The 22,742-nt window shown below is 41.9% G+C and overlaps 1 protein-coding gene across 2 annotated transcripts; it reads right to left on the minus strand.

The window, feature by feature from the left end:
- Nucleotides 1–992: 992 nt before the first annotated feature.
- Nucleotides 993–22,678, minus strand: epas1a (endothelial PAS domain protein 1a). 2 transcript variants are annotated; one of them, XM_047376945.1, is made up of 9 exons: nt 22,475–22,678; nt 21,286–21,452; nt 20,602–20,831; nt 20,439–20,523; nt 19,137–19,234; nt 18,894–19,057; nt 2,699–2,805; nt 2,058–2,226; nt 993–1,236 (listed from the first exon to the last, which is right to left on the minus strand). In XM_047376945.1, the coding sequence occupies exons 1-9, from the start codon at nt 22,498–22,500 to the stop codon at nt 1,173–1,175; spliced, it is 1,110 nt and encodes a 369-aa protein (XP_047232901.1). In that variant the 5' UTR covers nt 22,501–22,678; the 3' UTR covers nt 993–1,172. The 2 variants fall into 2 exon arrangements, with proteins under 2 accessions (XP_047232901.1, XP_047232900.1); XM_047376944.1 differs by having other exon boundaries at nt 20,602–20,837; nt 22,475–22,677.
- Between the last annotated feature and the right edge of the window lie 64 nt (nt 22,679–22,742).

Genomic DNA, 22,742 nt, shown 5'->3' on the forward strand with positions numbered 1-22,742 from the left:
CTTAATAGTTTTTGCTAATGTATTGCTAAGACTGTTAAGTCATCCCTGCTTTAATGTAAAGCACTGCTTAAGATTTCAAATGATAAGCATATTCATTTATAAATTAAATCTGTAAAACAAAGCTAAAATAAAATAAATAAATGAAGTTAAATAAATTGGAAATCTTAAGGATTTCTGATTTCTTTCTGCTTTACAGCATAGTCACAGAAACATTTAACAGACTCTTTAACCTTATTTACATAAGAGACTTTTGTCTTTCAACCACTTTTGGCTCAGTTACATTTTACCTTGATCTAAAAATACCTGCTGATCAGAATGTCTGTGTTTACTGAAGAGCTGTTGGCGAGGCTCAGTGAGGTGGTGAGGAGAAAATATATGTTTATACTGAAGTCACCTGAACAAACTCATATCAGTCGAGATGACATAATTTTATTTTATTGATAAATATCTTAATGCATTTGTTTCTAATTCTATTTCCTCCCGTTTTTTTTACATTTCAGGTCTCACCACTGCAGCCGGTTACACTGAAACTCAGCGTGTGCACATGTGTGCATTCAGAGGTCGTGAGGTAAAAAGTTCACAAAGTTCCCATGAGAACTTTCCTGTCGACTGTCTCTATTCAGGAAGCTGTGGCTTTGACTTGCATCTACTCACATCTCCTCATCAGCAGAGTGCGTATCTGCCTGTACGCGCCCTGCATGCACCCCACGTGTCAGGTGGCCCAGAAGTCAACCCCACAGGAAGCATGGTCAGACCCAGGGAGGTCAAGGAGAAGTCAAACGGCCTGTTTTTGTCAACACCTTTTAACTGCTAACTCCGCCCCGCAAACTGCCTGACAACCACAGTCTGCACTGAGAAGCTTCCAGTTTTCTCTTAGAAAGACAGAAGTCATGCGGCATTGACAATTATGAAACTACAAGACAAAAGTGAGAAGTTGAAGGGTTATCTGCCTGAACTGAACTTCGTATTACAAGAAGTTTCTGGAGGCAATATGCGTCATAAATTTGCATCTTTATCATAATATAGTGAGGAGACGCAGAAGAACAAAGCACATATCTTTTTGAAAGTTAAAGTTCTAATTTATTCAATATAAGATTAAGGGAAAAAAATATAAATTTTCAGAAAAGCAATTAGAGTTTCGGTCCCCGTAGATTTTTCTTGAAACTCTGATTTCATCTCAAATATCTCTGGAAAGTCTGGTCCAAAGAGAGCTGCAGAGACGGCTCCTCCACTCCACTGTGACACACACACACAGAACATTAATAAAGGCTCATTTCAGTTTTTCAAAATAAAAGTGCTTCTCAGTACCTGGGAATATCATTGAAAAAGTTTTTTTTTTTATCTTCACAATCATAAGAAACACTGCTGACTTCAATTCACAAATGGACTCTAAGCCACAAAAGGTCATTGCAAACCAAGTTAATAGAAAGTTGAGTGGAAGGAAAAAAATGCAGCAACCAACCAACAGGTAGATTGGAGCAAAGTCATATTTTAAGATAAAAGTTAACTTTGCATTTCATTTGGAAATCAAAGGTCCCACAGTCTGGAGAAAGAGCGGAGGGACATCGAATCCATGTTGCTTCAGGTCCAGTGTGACTTTTCCAAAGTCAGTGATGATTTGGGGAGCCTTGTCATATGCTGGTGTTTGCTTCCATTAAGCCCCAGCAGAGGTACAGGCTGTTCTCTTGCATGGCCTACTGCACTGATGCAGGAATGCAAAGGGAGTCCCGGCCAAGTACTGAGTGTATCAGAGAACAATACATGTTTCACATTGTCCACAGCCCAAGATTTCAGTTTCATTGTCCAACCCCTGTACTTTATATTGCATGGACATACTTTCACGTTGCCTGTATACCTTTTTCCACCACACCTTTATTTTCCACTCAACTTACGGTAATTCAAATCACTGTATTAAATAAACTTTCTACTTATAGTAAATTTATTCGGATGCGCGTAAAATTCTAGCGCAGAAGGGTATGTATCACACCAGTGTTTGTGACAGAAATCCCAGCATCAGATATCAAATTTGATCAGTTTTATGTTTTACATACACACACCTGAGGACGTAGGTGACACTAAGGATGCAGAGCGGCTGACTGGGGTTGGGTCTGGATCTGGACGGCTGGATGCCTGGGATGACGGCACTGTGACTCTCCACCCAGACATAACCTCCGCTTCTCACCAGCATCCTGTACTGACCGCTGACGGACTGACTCTTCAGACACACTGCAGGAACAGATGAGATCTTCACAAGGGTTTAACTGAGTGTTTGTGTGTGTGTGTGTGTGTGTGTGTGTGTGTTCCTGTCTTGGCATCACAGTGAAAACCATTTTCCCGATTTCACCATCAAATTGAGGACCGTTTGTACCAAAGTGAGGACATTTTGCTGGTCCTCACGACCTATTTTGCTAACGGTTAGGTTTAGGACTAAGATGTGAATTGAGTTTAGGTTAAGGTTAGGGTTAGGCATGCACTGGTAATGGTTAGGTTTAGGGTTATTGTCAGGGTTAGGGCATAGAAAGGGTTGAAAATGACTAAAAATCAATGGAAGTCAATGGGAGTCAACACATGGTCCTCACTACATATAGCAAAACAAGAGTGTGTGTGTGTGTGTGTGTGTGTGTGTGTGTGTGTGTGTGTGTGTGTGTGTGTGTGTGTGTGTGTGTGTGTGTGTGTGTGTGTGGGCGTCAACGCTTACAGTTTAGGTGGTTTTTATTCAGGCAGTTTGTGTCCATCGTGTGACAAAGATCGTAGATGGATCGTCCCAGTAGTTCTTCTGGCCTGTAGCCCAGAAGAGAAGTCACTCTGCAAAAACACAAACACACAACATGAATTTATTTAGCAAAACAGCAACTTTCAGAAATGCATATATCACATTTAGCTTTTTAAAGAGAACTTTAGAATGAGATGTCACAACCTAAGCAGCTGAGTTGCTTTTTCCAAATCTTCATTTCAAACATCAGTCAGTCAGTCATTTTCTACCACTTATTCCAGAGTGGGTCACAGGGGAGCTGGTGCCTATCTCCAGCAGTCTATGGGCAAGAGGCAGGGTACATCCTGGACAGGTCGCCAGTCCATCACAGGGCAACACACAAACAACCATGCACACACTCATTCATACACCTAAGGGCAATTTAGAGTTACCAATTAACCTAGCAGGCATGTCTTTGGACTGTGGGAGGAAGCCAGAGTACCCAGTGAGAACCCACACATGCACAGGGAGAACATGCAAACTCCATGCAGAAAGACCCCAGGCCAGGAATCGAACCCAGGACCTTCTTGCTGCAAGGCAACAGTGCTACCAACTGCACCACCGTGCAGCCTACCATTTCAAACATATAAAGCTCAAATGTTTTAGAAATCTTGCAAATTCAAAAATAATCTCCATTTTTGTTGAATAAAACTGGAAACCCTGCTTGTATTTGCAAAACTAAAACTAATACTACTACTTTGCATTACAACATGAGCAGATTCAGCTTCTAAAAGCTATATTAACCTTTTCAACAGATCTCTTAAGTTTGGCTTGAAACTTCTAACATCTGCAACAACTTGACTGATTTGATCCAGTAAGAAACAACTAAGATAACATGGGCATATATGAAATAATTTTACTTCCTTTTTTAAACAATTTCATGAACAGCACTGAGTAATAAGTGATGTTCTGTTTAATTACACAAGAATAATGACAGGCAAATCTACCATCTCTCTGCAAAGATAAAATGATCGAGTGGTTATAACTGAATTTTTATCTGTCTCCAAAACAAAATGTTTATTCAGACTACTTCCAAGTTGCTACATTTTCTTTAAGTGTTTTGCATAAAGGCTACCTCAATGTATATTTATTTAATTTATTTGTATATACTAATAATTACAGAACCTTGTTAATTTTGTAACATTTTTAACAGATTCCAATGTTAAAAACACAAACCTTTCAGTATTTTATGACAGACCAGCATAAATAAGTGCATACGTAAGATAGAGACAAATGATGCATGGCTTTCATGCATTTGTTTTAACAAATAAAAACTGAGTGTTAGCGACTGTCAAACAAAGTCGCTGAGCAGCTGAATAGGGGAATCCTTGTTGACGCGCCAGCTTATCAAAACGCAATAAAATATGCATTTAAGATGATTTTATTTTGTCGACATTGTCAATATCCAAGGTAGAACAGTACCCAAAGCTGCATAAAAATGGATCCGTAGGATTAAACGGTGATTAAGGAAAAAAAACATATTAGCTTAAGGTGGTCAGCAAAAAAGGTAGACCTCCCCCATCACCCACTCACTAAAATCACCCAAGCTGCAACAGGTGATTTACAATCACTAATAGCACCACGTGATCCCACGCTACGCCTATCCACAACATTCCCGCCCCTAATTATTACATCATTACACAGTAATAATTACTCATACAACACCACCACCCAAGATATACACTACATTGAAACACACATTGAGACAACATATTCAAATAGTCCATGAAGGTAATTTTCAAAAAGTCAAACAGTCATTATCTCCCTTTTTTCCCTTCTGACACAGGTTATGAAGGATTCTTTTAGCTACGAAAATGACAGGAGCTAAGAATCCCAAGGGGTCATAGAAGGTGTTAACAGTGGAAAGGATCCCTCTTCGGGTCAATGGTCTGTTTGGGATGGATATGCAGAACTTAAACGCATCTGACTGTACACACCACCATACTCCCAATGCTTGTTCAACAGGCAAGATGTCACGATCCAGATCTAGGGTTTTGACCTCTTTAGCTCTTTCCTCCTCAGGTATTACTGCCAAGACACTGTGGCTATTACTTATCCACTTTGTTAAGTGGAAGCCGCCTTTCGCGCAGATGAGTCTGAGGTGTGAGTAAAGAGATATGGCTTCCTCTTCAGTGCCTATTGAGGCAAAACAATCATCCACATAGAAACCATATAGAATGGTATCAATCACCTGCTGGCTGAAATCTGCTTTGTTGTCTTCTGCACATTTCCGCAGGGCATAGTTAGCATAACTCGGAGATGATGTTGCTCCAAATAGATGGACGCCCATGCGGTACTCCTGCATGCCCTGATTGAAGTCACCATCAGGCCACCAGAAAAATCTCAATATGTCAGCATCTTCCTCTGGCACATGCACCTGATGGAACATGGCTTCCGTCAGACATCAAAACAACAGGCTCTTTTCTGAACCTAGTCAAAGGCTATTTGTTAAATCAGGACCACTCAGGAGTTGTGCATTGAGAGAAATGCCCTGGAATGATGCAGCACAGTCGAAGACGACCCGAATCTTTCCCTTGATAGGATGGTACACCCCATGGTGAGGGATATACCAAACCTTTCCATCACTGCGCTCCAAATCTGTGGTTGGCACTCTTTTTGCATAACCTTTGGATAGAAGATCTTTCATGAAGGCAATGTAGTCTTTGTGGAAGTCTTTATCTCTGATAAACCTTTTCTTTAAACTTAAAGCACGTTGTTCAGCAATTGTGCGGTTATCAGGCATTCTTATGTCTCGATCTCTCAAAGGCAAGGCAATGTTGTAGTGTCCATTACGCAAGGTTACTGTCTTACTGGCCAACTCTAGAAACTTGGAGTCTTCCTTTGACAGCCCCATCTGCTCATTGTGGCTGCTCCTGCCAATCAAAAGCTCCACCTGCGCCTTGATCTCTGGCAAATGAACGCACTTCAAGTGTGGCCAGATATCCAGGTCTTGGTGCTTTGGGATATTACTCAGGTCCACAGGCATTTTGTGCTGAGTAAAGAGGTCAGGCATGTCATAATACATGTCGCTGTCCAATCCAGCAATTTCAAGTTCAGGTACAATGAAGCTGTCCACAACTTTCTCTTGTCCCATGGTGCGCAAGAGAATCTTTGTTTTTCTCCCAGTGAGATTCAGCTTATCCAAAAGACCCACTATACAAAAGGATGCTGAACTCCCTTGGTCCAAAAAGGCATAAGTTTCCAGTGTCCATTGACCTTTCTTTGCTTTCACCTTAACTGGCACAATGGCAAGCTTGCAGTCCTGTGCACCGGCCCCAGTAAGACCACTAGTCTGAACTGTGTCAGGAGAGTTCACTGCTTCAGCATCAAGTTGAACTTCATTCTTCTTCTTGTTGTGAATATGGAGTATGCTTGCATGTCTGAAACCACAGATTTTACATGAAAGGCGTTTTCTGCATTTTTTGCTGATATGCCCTGTACACAAGCAACCAAAACAGATGCCATTTCTCCTAAGAAATGAAATCTTCTCATTATGAGGTTTCTTTTCAAGAAAAGAGCATAACTCCAGTTTGTGTCCACCCTTGCAAAGCAAACAAATCTTCACATCAGTCTGATGGTCTTGAGACGGATTATTTCTCTAAACAGCAGAGGTAGTGATGCCAAAGCTATTTCCTGTGGTTCTTAAAAAACGTTTCCCTCCATCTGTGCTCCTGGCTGATGAATTTATTAATGGAACATCACTTACGTTTCCAAAGACAGGATCTGTAGTAATTTTGACTTGACGCTCAATAAAGAAAACAATGTCAATAAATGTTGCTCTTCGACGCTGCTTCTCCTGGATGTCACATGCTACAGTTCGCCATTTATCTTTTAATTTATATGGCAATCTTTTAATCACAGCAAGCATATTAGCAGGTGTGTTTAATTCAGAAAGATCATAAACGTCCTCCATCACATTACAACACCCACGTAAAAACAAACAGTATGCCAGAAGGGCTTTTCCATCTTCTAATTTAATCAATGGCCATGAATAAACTTTATTCAGGTAAGCAGATGCAATAACATGTCCATTTCCAAAATGCTCATACAGCATAGTCTTTGCTTTCGCATATCCACCACCATCAGACATATGTTGACAGCTTTTGACAAGTTCATTGGGCTGCCCCTGGTGTACGGTACAAGGTAATGCAGGCAATCATCAGGCTCACCAGTCTTTGATTCAATGACCTGTTCAAATGAGCGCATAAAGGCCAGAAAATGAAGCGGATCGCCATCAAAAGGTTGAATTTCTCTTTTGGGTAGCGAAGAGAGACTTTGTTGACGAACCAACATGCAAGTTAATTCATTTTGTTTCTCCATAATGGATAACAGATTTTTGTTGGTTGCTGATTGAGCAGCTTGTTGCCGAGGCATATTTGATATTGTTCTGCTTATAGGATGAGAAGGTCCAAGAAGAGAAGGTGCAAACCTTTCCTTTGTCACCTTTTGTTGCACTGTTTTTATTTGAAGCTCTGCCTTTTCATTAACTATATTTCTCTTTGTCTATGGGACAAAAGTATTAGCATTAAGAGTTTCAACAGTATTTCCTTTTGTTTTAAAATAGGATTCCATACCATTGGATTTCCATGAAGCTGAGCTTTGCACTGCAGATCCAGTTTTCAGCACATTTACTTTTGCAGCAATTGCAGCTATTTCTGCTTGAAGTTGAAGCTGTTCTTTCCTTTTCCTTAGTTGCTCCTCCTGTTCTTCAATAGCATGTTTTTCTTTGAGCATATTTTGACGTGTTAGCAAGGCAGCCATTTCAGCTTCTAACCTGAGACGTACAGATGAAGTTGATGATACTTTGGAGTTTGACTTGCTTCCTTGATTTGAAAAACTGTCAGATGGCAACACATCATCTTGAATGTCATGCTGGAGATTGGCAGATAACTGAGGCTCCATTTGTTCTTGAACCTCCACTTCTTCTCCTAGTGGAGTTAACTGTGACCGTAACATGTCAGAGGATGGTCTGCTTGAGCATTTATTTGTTCCAGAAAGCCATATTTCAACATCCTCAATAAACCCTTTGTTGTATTTAATGATACTTGAAAAGCATGTATTTTGTTTATCTTCCTCATCCAGCAAAATTACAAGGCAGCAAAGATTCATGCAATACAATGGCATCTTTAAACAGGTGTGTTAACTCGTCCAGCGCAGTGATTTTACTTGTGAATAATTTTTATCATCTTGCAATAGCTCTTTAAAAGACAATATTACACTTTTCATTTTCTTTACACACTTTTTCCGCTCTGTTTGGATAGTTTCAATTTTATTTAGGAGAGCTGCTTTCTCATTGAGAACAATTGTTCTTTTATCCTTTTCAGGTTTCTCAACAACAGATACAGCAGATGATCCACTGATTTTAATCCAAAATAAACTAAACTTCCAGGCAACAACTCCTTAAACTTTATCGAACGCACGCAGAGCCACAACACACACTGGCACACCAAAAATCCCGCAACCGCAGTCCCATGGCAAAACGTAGCGGGGGGGCGTGTCACAACAACAGCTTCGCGTGGCAGAATCAAACTGCGATTAAAAGAGCAGCACAAAAACATTCAAGTTACATACCACTGTCGTCTTCTACGTCTCTGTCAAGCGATCCTCTTTTATAGTTGTAGTGGCGGTAGTGTGTGGGCTTGCGTTGGCGTTCCAGCTGTGTGAAAAACTCCGTTGTCGTTCTTTTTTTTGCTGACAAATGTTAGCGACTGTCAAACAAAGTCGCTGAGCAGCTGAATAGGGGAATCCTTGTTGACGCGCCAGCTTATCAAAACACAATCCAAGATGCAGTTAAGATGATTTTATTTTGTCGACATTGTCAATATCCAAGGTAGAACAGTACCCAAAGTTGCATAAAAATGGATCCGTAGGATTAAACGGTGATTAAGGACAAAAAACATATTAGCTTAAGGCGTCAGCAAAAAAGGTAGACCTCCCCCATCACCCACTCACTAAAATCACCCAAGCTGCAACAGGTGATTTACAATCACTAATAGCACCACGTGATTCCACGCTACGCCTATCCACAACACTGAGGTATTGTTGATTTCATTCAACAGTGGCTTTTGTGGACTATTAAGTCGTCCTGTTAACATATTCTCCCACTTGAGCTGTGGATCTCTGCAGCGTCCTCAGAGAAACCATGGATCTAACTGCCGGTGGGGCAGCCATTTCTTGGTAGGTTCTCTATGAGATGTTCAAAGCTTGGGATATTGTTTTAAAGCCTAACTCTGCTTTAAACTTCTCCATATCTTTCTTCCTGACCTATCTGCCGTGCATCATGAAGACCATGAAACACAGAAAAGGAAGCAGCAGCCTCTGAGGCCTTCATAGATCAGCAACTGGTTGCACTGGATTTTATGTAGGGGTATCATATTAAAATGGTTTGAACACATATGCACATCACAATTTGTTAAAACATTACAATAATTTGTCAGAGTCTGGTTGTCTCCATGGCTGCTGCTTCCTTTTTCCACCTCTAGGGGCCGCGGAGCTGGAGGACCGAAGGTTTGACAGGTGTTCTTCATTGACTCATCAGTTCAGAGGACTATATGAGGGCGGCTCACCTGCACTTCTGCACCTGAGTGTTTTTGCTCTTTGTGGTAGTACTCCCTGGCCATATACCTTGTATCTTGTGATTGTTTTATGAGGATTTTTACTAACAGTGTGTTTACCTTGTCTTAGGCACCTCAGCGGGCTGCCCTGGATACCTCTCTGTCTGGTTAAGCGAACCCTGTCCACCCTCCTACGGTTCCTACTGGATCATCAAGAAGCCCCAATGGAATCAGCACTACCTCACTGTCCCAGACTCGCAACCATCTCCCCCCTGGTGGATCGCCCCACCCGAATAGTAAATCTAACCACAGAATTAGCAAGTCTGTATCTCGATCTGAACTCACCTTTTTGTTTTCCCTTCCAGTCAAACGGCCTTCCTGGAAACTTTGCTCCTTGTACATTTCACAAATTGTTAATAAATTCTTTAAACGTTTCTCTTTGAGTGTTCTCTGCATGTGGGTCAAATCGGCCTTAAAAACGATGACAGAACACTCAGGCGCCAGCCGTACCCAGCAGAGGCCCTCCGGAGAACCGTTTCCGAACACAACCATTTAATCCAAGCTCATGGTTGGACCCTCCGCTCCCTCCTGGATCAACAGAGACAGGTCAGTCAACAGCTAGAGCAGAAGACAGCCTTAATGAAGCACTCTCTCATTGTAGTCCCGCCACACCTCCAGGTGGCGCTACCGGTCCTCCAGTAACACAGCAAATCCCTCATAGTCGTGATGTAACTTCCCCCAGCCCTGAGAAGTTCTCTGGAGAGGTTGGGAGTTGTCGAGGTTTTTTATTACAGTGCACCCTGGGGTTCAATAGGTCCCCTCAATCTTTTCCCCACGATGACGTCAAGATTTCCTATGTGTTAGGTTTACTGACCGGTAGAGCACTTCGATGGGCGGAGGCAAAGTTTGCTGATTTAAACCAGTTTGGCTGTACCTATGCAGACTTCATTTAAGACTTTAAACTAATATTTGACATTGATATGGATCAGTTAAGCGTAGCTCGGCGTCTGCGGGCGCTCAAACAACATAACCGACCCTTAAGAGAGTTTATCATAGATTTTCACACTTTGGCCGTAGCTTCAGGCTGGAACTCCAGCGCATTGAAATCAGTATTTTTTCAAACTTTAGATGAGACTTTAAAGGATGAGCTCACTTTATTAGATGAACCTGAGGATTTAGACGAGTACATTGCCCTGGTTGTCAGGTTAGACATCAGGATGAGGGAGAGGAGACGTATCCGCTCAGAGCGTACCGTTACTACAGTACACCTCGCCTCCTCTTCCCACCCGCAGGCTCAGCTGTCTCCGAGTCAAGCCGAACCCATGCAGCTGGGAAGGGCGCGGCTTAGGGAGGATGAGCAACAGCGACGCAGAGAGGCCGGCTAGTGTTTTTATTGTGGTTCTCCTGAACATTTAGTAACCGGATGCCCGGTTCGGCCAAAAGGGCGGGTCCGCCGGTTATAGTGGGGCATCCGGTGGACCAAAAGCCCGGTTTGCTCCCACGTTTTACGCTGCCAGCCACACTAGTAGAAAACCAACACACAATCTCTTTAACTGCTCTTTTAGATTCTGGGTGTGAGTTGAGTCTAATAGACCAGGATCTTGTGAAACAAAATCAGATTAAGACCGAATTACTGCCCATGCCACGTCAGGTTCTGGCTCTAGATGGTATAACACTTCATTGCATATCCCTCAGAACCGTGCCGTTAGAATTAGTTCTGTCAGGTAATCACAGAGAACACATTTCACTTTTTGTTTTTCCTCATTTCCCAGACTTCGCTGGTTATGGGTTTTCCCTGGTTACAGGCTCATAACTCCCATTTAAACTGGTGAGAATTAAGAATTGAATCCTGGTCTACACGGTGCTTGTCGTCCTGTTTGTAGTCAGCTGTATCACCTAGAACCCTTAAGAAGGGAGAGGAGGTCGAACCACCTGATCTTACCCAAGTGCCAGATGAGCCAGATGAATACCATGACTTGGGTTCAGTATTTAGTAAATCACGGGCCCTCTCTCTCCCTGCACACCGTCCATATGACTGCACCATTGACCTGTTACCGGGGGCTTCGTTACCTACTAGCTGGTTATATAAGATCTCACGGCCAGAAAGAGAGACAATGGAGAATTATATAGCCGAATCACTTGCAGCAGGCATTATCCAGCCATCCTCGTCTCCCCTCGGGGCGGGGTTTTTCTTTGTTGGCAAAAAGGACGGTTCCCTACATCCTTGTATAGATTACAGGGGGCTAAATGCTATCACTGTTAAAAACAAGTACCCTTTACTGCTACTTTCATCTGCTTTTGAACCAGTACATGGTGCCACTATGTTCTCAAAACTAGACCTTAGAAATGCCTATCATTTAGTTCGGATCCGCCAGAGGGATGAGTGGAAGACGGCATTCAAGACCCTGCTGGGACATTTTGAGTATCTTGTCATGCCTTTTGGACTACGCAATGCTCCTGCCGTTTTTCAGGCCCTCGTCAATGATGTTTTACGGGACTTCCTGAATTGATTTGTTTTTTGTTTATTTAGATGACATCCTGATCTATTCTAAGACTCTTGCAGAACACTGCTGACATGTCCATCTGGTCTTGCAACGCCTGTTGGAGAACCAACTATATGTCAAAGCTGAGAAGTGCAAGTTTCATCGGTCATCCATCAGCTTCTTGAGCTACATCCTCGAGGGTGGACAGGTTCGTGCTAATCCAGACAAGGTCGGGGCTGTGGAAGACTGGCTTACACCTACCACTCGGAAACAACAAGGAGGTTTATTCAGGACTACAGCCGCACAGCCAGCCCTCTGACCGCCCTGACGTCCACAAAGGTTCCCTTCACCTGGACCCCGGAGGCTGAGGCCGCCTTCTCCACTTTAAAGAGCAGGTTCACCTGGGCTCCTGTACTCTTCCACCCGGATTCAGCCAAGTATTTCATTTTGGAGATCAACGCATCAGACTCTGGAGTAGGTGCGGTACTGTCTCAGCGCCATGGCTGTGATAAGAAGCTTCACCCCTGCGCATTTTTCTCACGCTGTCTGTCGGCGGTGGAGAGGAATTATGATGTCAGAGACAGGGAGTTGTTGGCCATCAAGCTGGCTTTGGAGGAGTGGCGGCACTGGCTGGAGGGTGCCGAGCAGCCGGTGTTAGTTTGGACAGACCACAAGAACCTGTCTTACATCCAAGCCGTTAAGCGGTTAAATCCCCGTCAGTCACGTTGGTCACTTTTCTGTTCCCGCTTTAATCTTTTGATCTCTTATAGACCTGGAACCAAGAATACCAAGCCTGATGCCCTGTCCCGACAATTCAATCCAGATGATTCAGAGAAGCTGGCTGCACCCATACTGCCACCCTGCTGCACCATAGGGGTCGTGACCTGGGAGATTGAGGACTGTGTGCGACATGCTATCCTCGCTGACCCGGGTCCTGGAACGGGGCCACCTAACCGCATGTTCGTCCCTGCGCAGTACGGTCCCGACTTATAACCTGGTTTCACACTTCAAAGTTTGCCGTCCATCCAGGAGCCAGTCAGACCATCGCCTCGATTACCACACGCTTCTGGTGGCCCACGCTGCACAAGGATGTTAAGGACTACGTCTCTGCTTGTTCAGTCTGTGCCCGAAATAAGACTTCTAATTGTCCGCCTGTGGGTCTCCTACAACCACTCAGTATTCCTCACCGACCTTGGTCCCACATCGCTGTGGATTTCGTCACTAGCCTCCCTACCTCGCAGGGTATGACTATTATAGACAGGTTTTGTAAAGCATGCCATCTTGTTCCTCTCAAGAAGTTGCCCTTCAGACTGCCAAGCTCCTGGTTAAGCATGTGTTCCGGCTCCATGGTATTCCCCAAGATGTTCTATCCGACCGCGGCCCCCAATTCACCGCCCGAGTCTGGAAGGAGTTCTGCACAGCCCTGGGAGCTAAGGTTTCGCTGACGTCCGGTCACCACCCACAGACCAGTGGTCAGGTAGAGAGGCTCAACCAGGAGCTAGAGGTTGCTCTCCGCTGTGAGACCTCATCCAGTCCCACCGAATGGAGCACCTACTGTACCTCCCTTGGGTCGAATAGTCACACAACTCTCACGTGTCGGCTGCTACTGGTTTCTCTCCATTCAAGGTCTCGCTGGGGTATCAGCCACACCTTTTCCCGTCCGATGAGAAGACCGCAGCAACGTCAGTCCAGCAGCACATCCAGAGAAGTAAGCGCATCTGGTCCGCTGCCTCCAGGGCTCTCCATCAGACCGCAGCCCAGAACAAACGCTATGCGGACAGACGACGCATCCCCACTCCAGCCTACTGCCCGGGTCAGCAGGTTTGTTTGTCCACACAGGACGTTCCACTCAAGTCCCTATCCAAAAAACTGTCTCCCAGGTTCATCGGCCCGTACACTATTCAGTCTCTCATCAACCCTGCCTCTGTTCGCCTTCGTTTGCCTGCCAGTCTCCATATCCACCCTGTTTTTCATGTCTCTCAATTTAAACCCGTCCAATCTAGCATGCTCTGCCCTCTGGCCGAGCCCCCTCCTCCCGCCCGGGATGTCCAACGCCATCCCGCCTTCTCGGTTCGCCGGATCGTGGCCTCCCGTCGGAGAGGCAGGGGATGGCAGTACCTTATCGATTGGGCAGGTTACGGCCCGGAATAGCATTCCTGTTTCATTCAGTCTGGACCCCACTCTCATCCAAGACTTCTGGGTGGCGGCAGTTGAGGGGGAGGTAGTGTCAGAGTCTGGTTGTCTCCATGCCTGCTACTTCCCTTTTCCACCTCTAGGGGCCGCGGAGCTGGAGGACCGAAGGTATGACAGGTGTTCTTCATTGACTCATCAGTTCAGAGGACTATATGAGGGCGGCTCACCTGCACTTCTGCACCTGAGTGTTTTTGCCCTTCGTGGTAGTACTCCCTGGCCATATACCTTGTTGGAGATCTCAAGAAAACCTCTGATCACAGTCTGGACTCATTCGATGCAGCGGGCCGCCCTGGATACCTCTCTGTCTGGTTAAGCAAACCCTGTCCACCCTCCTACGGTTCCTCCTGGATCATCAAGAAGCCCCAATGGAATCAGCACTACCTCACTGTCCCAGACACGCAACCATCTCCCCCCTGGTGGATCGCCCCACCCGAATAGTAAGCCTAACCACAGAATTAGCAAGTCTGTATCCCGATCTGAACTCGCCTTGTTGTTTTCCCTTCCAGTCAGATGGCCTTCCTGGAAACTTTGCTCCTTGAACATTTCACAAATTGTTAATAAATTCTTTAAACATTTCTCTGTCAGAGTGTTCTCTGCATGTGGGTCAAATCTGCCTTAAAAACGATGACATAATTGTCCTTCCATTTCCCAATTAGGCCCCACTTTTTGTTTGTCTATCATATAAAAACCCCATAAAACACACTGAATTTTGTTGTGGTAATGTGACAAATATTTCTGCAGGTTACACTACGTCAAAACATCAAATTTCTATTTATACTGTTATTGACTGGTTAAGAATTTCAGTGTTTTGCACATGCTCACTTTGCTTTGTGGCCTAGGAATGACAACAAAAGCTCTGGTGTTTTTTTTTTTTTTAGGTTTTATTCTAAATCATCTAATTTTCTGCTTACTTTGTTGCTCACTAACTCTGATCATGTGCTGCAAAGACCAGTTTGTGGTTTCTTTACCGGAGTTTCAAGACAAAGATTATAATAAAAACATTATTAAAAGTTTCTGTTTCAACTTAAAGTATCTGGAGTGACTGGAGTTTTCTGTATGGTTGCACCATGTTTAGTATATGTCACATAAAGTAATGCTTCAGTCTCCTACCTGTTGCTGCTTGCTGGAGGGAAATTGTTCTTAATTTACTTCCTTTTCTAACAGAAACACAAAACTGGATGTCTGGGAAAATGTTTTCGTTACTCTGGTGATTCATTGCGCTCTGTAAAATGTTTCCCCAGTTATGCATTTCAAAAGCAGTTGATTTGTGCTATTCAGTCAAACTCTACTTCCACATTTTGATAAGCTGAAAAGGAAAGCGACAGTGTCAAAAAGTGATACTCATTACCCAAAACTGATACCGATTACCCCCAGAGTGATATATTTCAAGAATTTTTTTATGTTAATTTTGAGAATTATAGCTTATAGCTAATCAAAACCCACAATTTTGTAACTCAAAGAAATTGAATATCATATAGGAAAAATAAAAAGGGATTTTTATGGCCTACACAATTATCGGATAGACTGCTGATCAGACAGTTGTGCAGCTCACAGTCACTGTCACCCTACACCAGACGTCTGTAATCTTTTAAATCCAAAGAGCCTTTTTGCCTTCAGTCCAGCTAAATAAAACTTGTTTAGAGCCGTTACATGACCTTTTGGAGTGTTGATTTGTGGAAATTCATGTAAAAAACCATAATTTTAAACTTAATGATAGCAAAAATGTATTTAAATAAATATTGCTGGTACTTTTAGTTTCATTCTGTTGTGGAAATTCAATTTAATTATTCCATGAAAAACTGAAAATCTCCTTAAATCTGCATTTGTTATTATATCCATATTTACAATTATTAGTATTTTTCTGCACGGTGCGGGGCTGCAGGGTGGCGCAGTTGGTAGAAAGAAGGTCCTGGGTTCAACTCCCGGCCAGGGGTCTTTCTTACATGTTCTCCCTGTGCATGTGTGGGTTCTCTTTCTCCCACAGCCAAAAATATGACTGTTAGGTTAAGTGGTTTCTCTAAATTGCCCTTAGGTGTGAATGAGTTTGTGCGTAGTTGTTTGTCCTGTGTGCGTTTGTGTTCCCTGCAACTCACTATGGAAGAAGCATGTTAAGTTGAGTTAAACTCCATCACTGCAGACAAAGTGTCTGCATAGCGCAGCATGAGATTAAGTGACGTTATTATCAGGTGATCGTTGCAACATTTCCGTTGGATTCTGTTAATGCAGAAAAAAGGTTTCAAACAAAGGAAAGGTATAATTAATTCAATCAATTATGAAGACTAGTTTAACAGGGAGTCTTGGTTTTTTAAAAAGAAGCTATAATATGGTTGCAGACTGTTGTAGGACCCAGAAGCAGCCTGACAAGTTTTGGTGACGTTAGGACCTATCATCCTATTTAAAGAAAGTTTTAGAAAAACAGAAGTATTAAAATATAGCGATACAAAACTAAATGGGTAAATGTGGAAGTAATTACCATTATAAATATGGACATAAAAAGTGTAAATACAGAAATAGACAGAGACAGCATAGAAGAGATAGAACTCACTACTAAAATATGAGCTATATGCAGTGTGGCCTCCTCCTTTAAAACCTCAAGTTCAGCATTTGGGCAGTTTACCTTCCTAACCACTTTGAAACCAGATGTTACCACGAAGAGGTGGGTCTGACTCAGAAACACAAAAAAAGCTAAATGCATTCCCAAAGGGCAAACTCTATCACAACCACCCCTTGCAACAATGTATTTGATTTATTTAAATCTTAAAGGCACAAATGAGGCCGTATTTCGGAGAATGTAAAACCTGTGCAGTAACAAATTTAAAATAAGTCACTTTTTAAATAATCCAGGGTACAATGATCAAATGGTAAATGGACTGAAATTATATAGCACTTTTCTAGTCTTACCGACCACTCAAAGCACTTCACACTAGAGCCAATCACACACATTCATACGCGATAGACACATTGGTAGGTTGAGGTTAAGTGCCTTGCCCAGAGGAACATAGACATGTGGCAGGAGGAAGCTGGAATTAATCCCACAACTTTCGGATATCATAACCATCCGAAACCAAAGACGCAACAAAAATTGTTTTAAATACACAAAAACTCAAATGCCAATTTTGTGTGGCTGTTAGATTCATACTACTTTCTGTAAAACTCTCCTTCTGCTGTGATTTCCTGTTTTCTGTGGGCAATATTTTCTCAGTAGTGACACCTGCTGTCTAAGAGTGAAATAAAGGGAGCGGGGTGAGGTATAAACAACCGCTCCACCACAGCGATGCCGTCAAAACGGAATATATTCTGCCGTCAATCTGTCTATTTTACAGACGGTTAAAATCATCTCGAACTGCCTTTTATAATACAACCGATACAAATGACTAGCGCTAGGACTTGGAAACATTATTTTTAAGGATTAATTACAAATAAACAAGGTGTTAAAAATAATGCATTTAGCAGGAACTTTCCCAATTTCTTTCAGACTGGTAACACTGATGCAGACACTCAAGTCCAGTAGATGGTAAATGGACTGACTGAACTTATATAGCGCTTTTCCAGTCATACAGACCACTCAAAGCGCTTTACACTAGAGCCACATTCACCCAATGGCACTCACTAACGCTCACACATTCATACACCGATATGCAGATCGGTAGGCAACTTGAGGTTAAGTGCCTTGCCCAGGGGCACATTGACCTATGGCAGGAAGAAGCTGGAATCGAACCCACAACCTTCTGATTGCAAGACGACTACTCTTCCTACTGAGCCCTAGATGGCAGTATTGGACCTGAAGTGTGTTTAACAACCTGCACTTTAAGCAACAAAGATGTTGCTGCAAGCAAGAACACCAGAGCTAATGCTAACTAAAATAGTGATACTAGAGTTTCAGAGCAGGACAGATGATTTAAGTTCACTTATTTGTCTATTTAGTAATTCAGCTGTCAACCAAAATTTAACTGAACACAAAAACTTTACGTAGTGTCAAATATTGTGTTTTGTTAGAAATGCGATTATTTGAGATTAATTTCAGAACCTGACATTTATTACAATAATTCCTTTAATCGTGTCGTACCACTACAAACTTTGTGAAACAGGCAAAAATCACAAAAATCCTATGTTGCCTGCAACCATTACCTTCACAATCTATCATTAAAGCACACGTTTGTACGGAGAAGAGGAGAAAACTGATCTCTGTATTTGACAATAAACATAAAAAGATCAGTTATCAGAGGAGGTGAAACACACCACACAAGAACAAGCAGAAGCAGAGCTGACTGAATATTGTAGAGAGGCTGTTCTACAGGTGCGCCCCACCTATAAAAATGTTGTAGTGATCCCGGATCATAACGGTGTTGTTACAAACTTTTTTGTTAAAGTTTTCATCAATTTATTAGTCAATCCATTCACATTTCATACCAATGGAATATTAATTATCCAGTGAACCTTTATTCTAAGGATTTAAAGTAAAACGATATTAGAAACTATTAAAATGTCTAAGAATTCCCTTATGCATTAATAATACAATGTCACAAGTTTGTCTGGGCAGATTGTAAAACAGTACATCACATCATTTGGAAAGTCTTGAGGGTGTGAAAAATGGATGCAGTCCATATCTAATGCCTCACTTCCTCTTTTTTTCTTTTAAATAAAACACCATTTTCTCTGCTTTAATTTTGAATCCTCTGTTTTAATTATTTTGTTTTATTGTTTTTAGGGGGGCGAGGGGGGTTAAATTTCAGGGTGTCTGAGAATTTATAAGAAATGATGTTGTGATTTTCTGTAAAACTTGAAACATGGGCCTCAATGTAATTGTCTCACATCTAGGCTTTTAGGCTTGACCTTTAAATATTACTCAAACTTGCAGAAACCTTGTCAAGACTTGAAATACAAGATGTCAAACAGGCTGAGTTTATGCACCTTTGGTCGCAGTAGGTGAACCTCATGTCCATGCCATGCTGGCTGGTGAAGGTATGCTTGCTGAGGAGTGTGTGAGAGAGCGGCAGAGGTCTGCAGGTCAGCAGCAGGCAGGACACTGATGAAGAGGCCGCGCACAGCTTCACTCTGCCCTGACAGTGGAGCACCTAAAGTCACAGAGAGCAGAATTATAACAGTGTCAGAAACCGACGTTCAAGGTCTGAAGTTTTACTGTTTCCCACCAACCTTCCAGGTGGTCGACTTGAGGTTGCCGATTCTCCCTCTGTGAGTCAGAGCGCTTTTTATTCTCATAACAAAGTCCCTCTTCTGACTCCAACCAAGTTCTTCAGAGAAACAAATACAGGTAGGTCTCAGTCAAGTGTCAGCAACTCAAGTTAAAAAGTGAAACTCGTATATTATACAGATTCTTTGCACACAGAAGGATATATTTCAAGCATTTATTTATGGCAGTGTTGATGATTATAGTTTACAGCTTATGAAAATTGATTTGGAAAAGTTAGAATATCCTGCAAGACCAAACAAAACATTTAATTATGAAATGTTTAATTATGGCCTAAGCAATCATTGAAAGACTGCTAAACAGTTGTTCTGCATAAAGTCACCAACAGCTGTTAGAGTGTGCATAGAGTGTGATACTTAAGCATATTAATGGAAAGTTTAGTGTAAGGAAAAAACTGCAATAGAAAGAGGTCCACAAGTAACACCTCATCAGTGAAACATACCTCTCGCCTTTACGATAAGTTTGGTGGTCAATCGATCGCAGTGACACCGTGGTCAATAAATTGGCATTTTTGGCAGTGTGGGCAGGTGCCACACTGCCAAAAGTGATTTCAATTTCCTGCTGGAAAATGAAATCACCCTCTCCATAAAGCCTGTCAGCAAACAGAAGCATGAAGTGCTTCAAATGTCTTGGTAGATGACTGTATTGACTGAGGACTTCTGAGTGGACCAACAGATGACATGGCACCCCAAATCATTACTCACTGTGTAAACCTAACATAGGACCTGAAACAACTTGGATTCTGTGCCCTTCCACTCTCCCTGAAAACTCTGAGACGGCAACAACCCACTGACCTAACACCAGAGAATGCTACAAGTTGCAACCCATGTCATGGATACGTGTGTGTGGCTGTAGAAGCTCTGACTACAGATGCAGTTAAGGCTGCAGTGTGCCTTTTTCTACTGCATTTGTTTCTTTCACTAAACTTTCCATTAACTCTGTGAAAGGCCAGTTTCTTTGTGGAGGGGGCCAGTGAATGTTAGTTGTCATGGCAACAGTCTTTTACATAATTGTGTAGGTCATAACACAGAATTTCTGTATTAAAATCCTTTTTATCAGCTTTGTTTTAAATCTTTTTGTAGAAACTGGATTTTGGGTTTTCATTAGATTTAAGCCATAATCATGCAATTTCATTTACACTTGAGATCAGTGACTGAAATAAACTTTGAACAATATTTTTATTTATTGAGGTGCACCTGTAATTTATTAGGTGTCAATAACAAATCACTAAAATCGTACACACCAACCTGCAGTCAGACGTAGATTATGTCTGATTTCCTCATGATCACACGGGTGAGTATACTCAAAGATGTTGTGACCCATCAGCTCAGTCTGCCAGGAAACAAAGAGCTATTTAACCCTTACACCCCAATGCATCGATGCTGTAAAACATCTCATCTGTAGATTCACCTGGCTCAAGCCCATGTACTTGCTGACGTTGTCCGATAAGAAGATCATGTCTCCCGTGGTGGACAGGACCATGAGAAATCCCTCCAGGATCTTCAGGTACATGTTGGTTTCATCCAAAGGAGTGAATTCTTCCATCTCTTTCACTAACTCAAAGTGACCTCCCACTCCCACTTCTACTCCATGGTGATGTCTCACGGTGTATTCGAGCTCTGCGTTTGGTCCAGTAGTTTCTGTTTCTAACACAGAATCAGAAATTCTTTTGTGGGTTTTTTAGAAAGCTGTGTTTGTGTGAACTAAGCAAAAACAGCTGAACAAAGGATGTTGTGTATTTTTGTAATGTTCACATAACAACTGTTCCAGGTGTGAAATAGAACTTCCTCTGTCTGACACCTAAGAGATTTTCTTTATCGCTTTTTCTAGTGGAAAGATTACAGAAGCGCACAGATAGTTACACAGGATATATCCTGTGTTTGTATTTGTGTGGTCAGAGGCTCATTCGAAGTAAACAGTATTTTGAACAAAAGTTTTGCACGAGTTGATTGTCAAAGAATATTTGCTCCTTCTTTTTTAAAATAAATAAAGAGTTGAGTATTTGTGTATGCATATGTTTCCTCCAATACTGATGCACATAGTACGCTACATGATGCTAGATGGGGGTCAAAGAAGGGCAATGACTGTTTTCACCTTTGAGAAGTGCCTGCATGCGTATGTAGCTCAGGGTGAGGCGGATGATGGAGGGTTTGTCCAGGTGGGCTCTGATGGAGGGCTGAAGCGGCAGGAGGCGGGATAGATCCCCAAACACGTCGGACTCCACTCGCCGCCTCCGTCGGGCCGCCTCACGGCTGATCGCTCTGCAGATGGCCGTGATCAGGGGGAGAAAACAGGATGAATGAGTACTTAAATCAAAAAAATCTGGAAGATTTACTTAATCAGATTTCATACTGTCATTAAGAAATCATTATTATTGTTAGTATTGTTATTGTTAATAATAATAGTGATAATAATATGGTAGGGGATTTCAGGTAGACGTGAAAAGCTATGAAAAGTAAAATTACTAGATGCATAAAATTTGAATTAAAGCTACAACTGCATAAAATAATTCCAAATATCTAAATAAAAATAAGAAAAACAATAACTTGAGCAAATTCTAATTAAAAAAAGAAAAAAATATTTTAAACAAATTCATAATCAAAATAATAATAAATGACTTAATTAATTAAATATAAATTCATAAAATAGTTTTAAACACAATTTTACAAAAACATGAAAAAAGAGAAATTAGGAAAACAGAGTGATAGGAAAGGGCAATAATACTAAACAAATCAATGAAAACTTTTAAAATACATAAAAAAATAATAACTAAAAATCGATTAAAAAGACTCATAAAAAAAAGTTTAAAACTAATTGTAATAATATACGTGAACTATATTTTACATGACTGAAACTGAGGTCATGTAATAGTATAATAGTAAAGACGATACACTTTGGACACAAACACTCTTATGTTAATGCTCAGTGTTTGTATAATGTCAAATTTGCCTCTTTCTGCAGATTAAACACATAATTAAACCACAACGCTAAGCAAAAACACTAGAAATGCCTGATTAAAAAATAAAAGATATTTGAGCTTGATGACACTGTGGCTTTTTGACCTAATCTGAAAAACAATTGCAAAGGATTTCTCAATATGTGAGGAAGCAAATAACACTTCTCTTTTATCCAATTTCAGGCTATTCTCTTATTTTTGCTCACCTATCCTTGCTTTGACTTACTTTACATATTTTTTTTTTTTATAATTTTCTGTGATATTTACAATATTGTGGCTGCCAAATTAACCTCAATTAAAAAAACAGCCACAAAATGAAAGGTTTACCTTCTCTTCTCCTTGTCGGCCGTCATTGCGTCCTGTGGAGCTCTCTAACTGGCGGCATCGTGGGAGGTTATTGATAATGATGCCGTCAGAGGTTCCTCTGCAGCACAGATGAATTGGACTGACGCCAGTGAGTGTAACCTCTCCCCTTCTGCATGCAAATAATCATGCAGTCCTCCAAATACTGAGAGATGTGATAGGCCAGCTGGCCAGGAAAAGCATCATGTTATTCCCTCCTTCCGCTCCTCCCTTTTTGATCTTCAACCAACCT

The sequence above is a fragment of the Girardinichthys multiradiatus genome, chromosome 10 (genome assembly GCF_021462225.1).
Source record: "Girardinichthys multiradiatus isolate DD_20200921_A chromosome 10, DD_fGirMul_XY1, whole genome shotgun sequence".
Lineage (NCBI taxonomy): Eukaryota > Metazoa > Chordata > Actinopteri > Cyprinodontiformes > Goodeidae > Girardinichthys > Girardinichthys multiradiatus.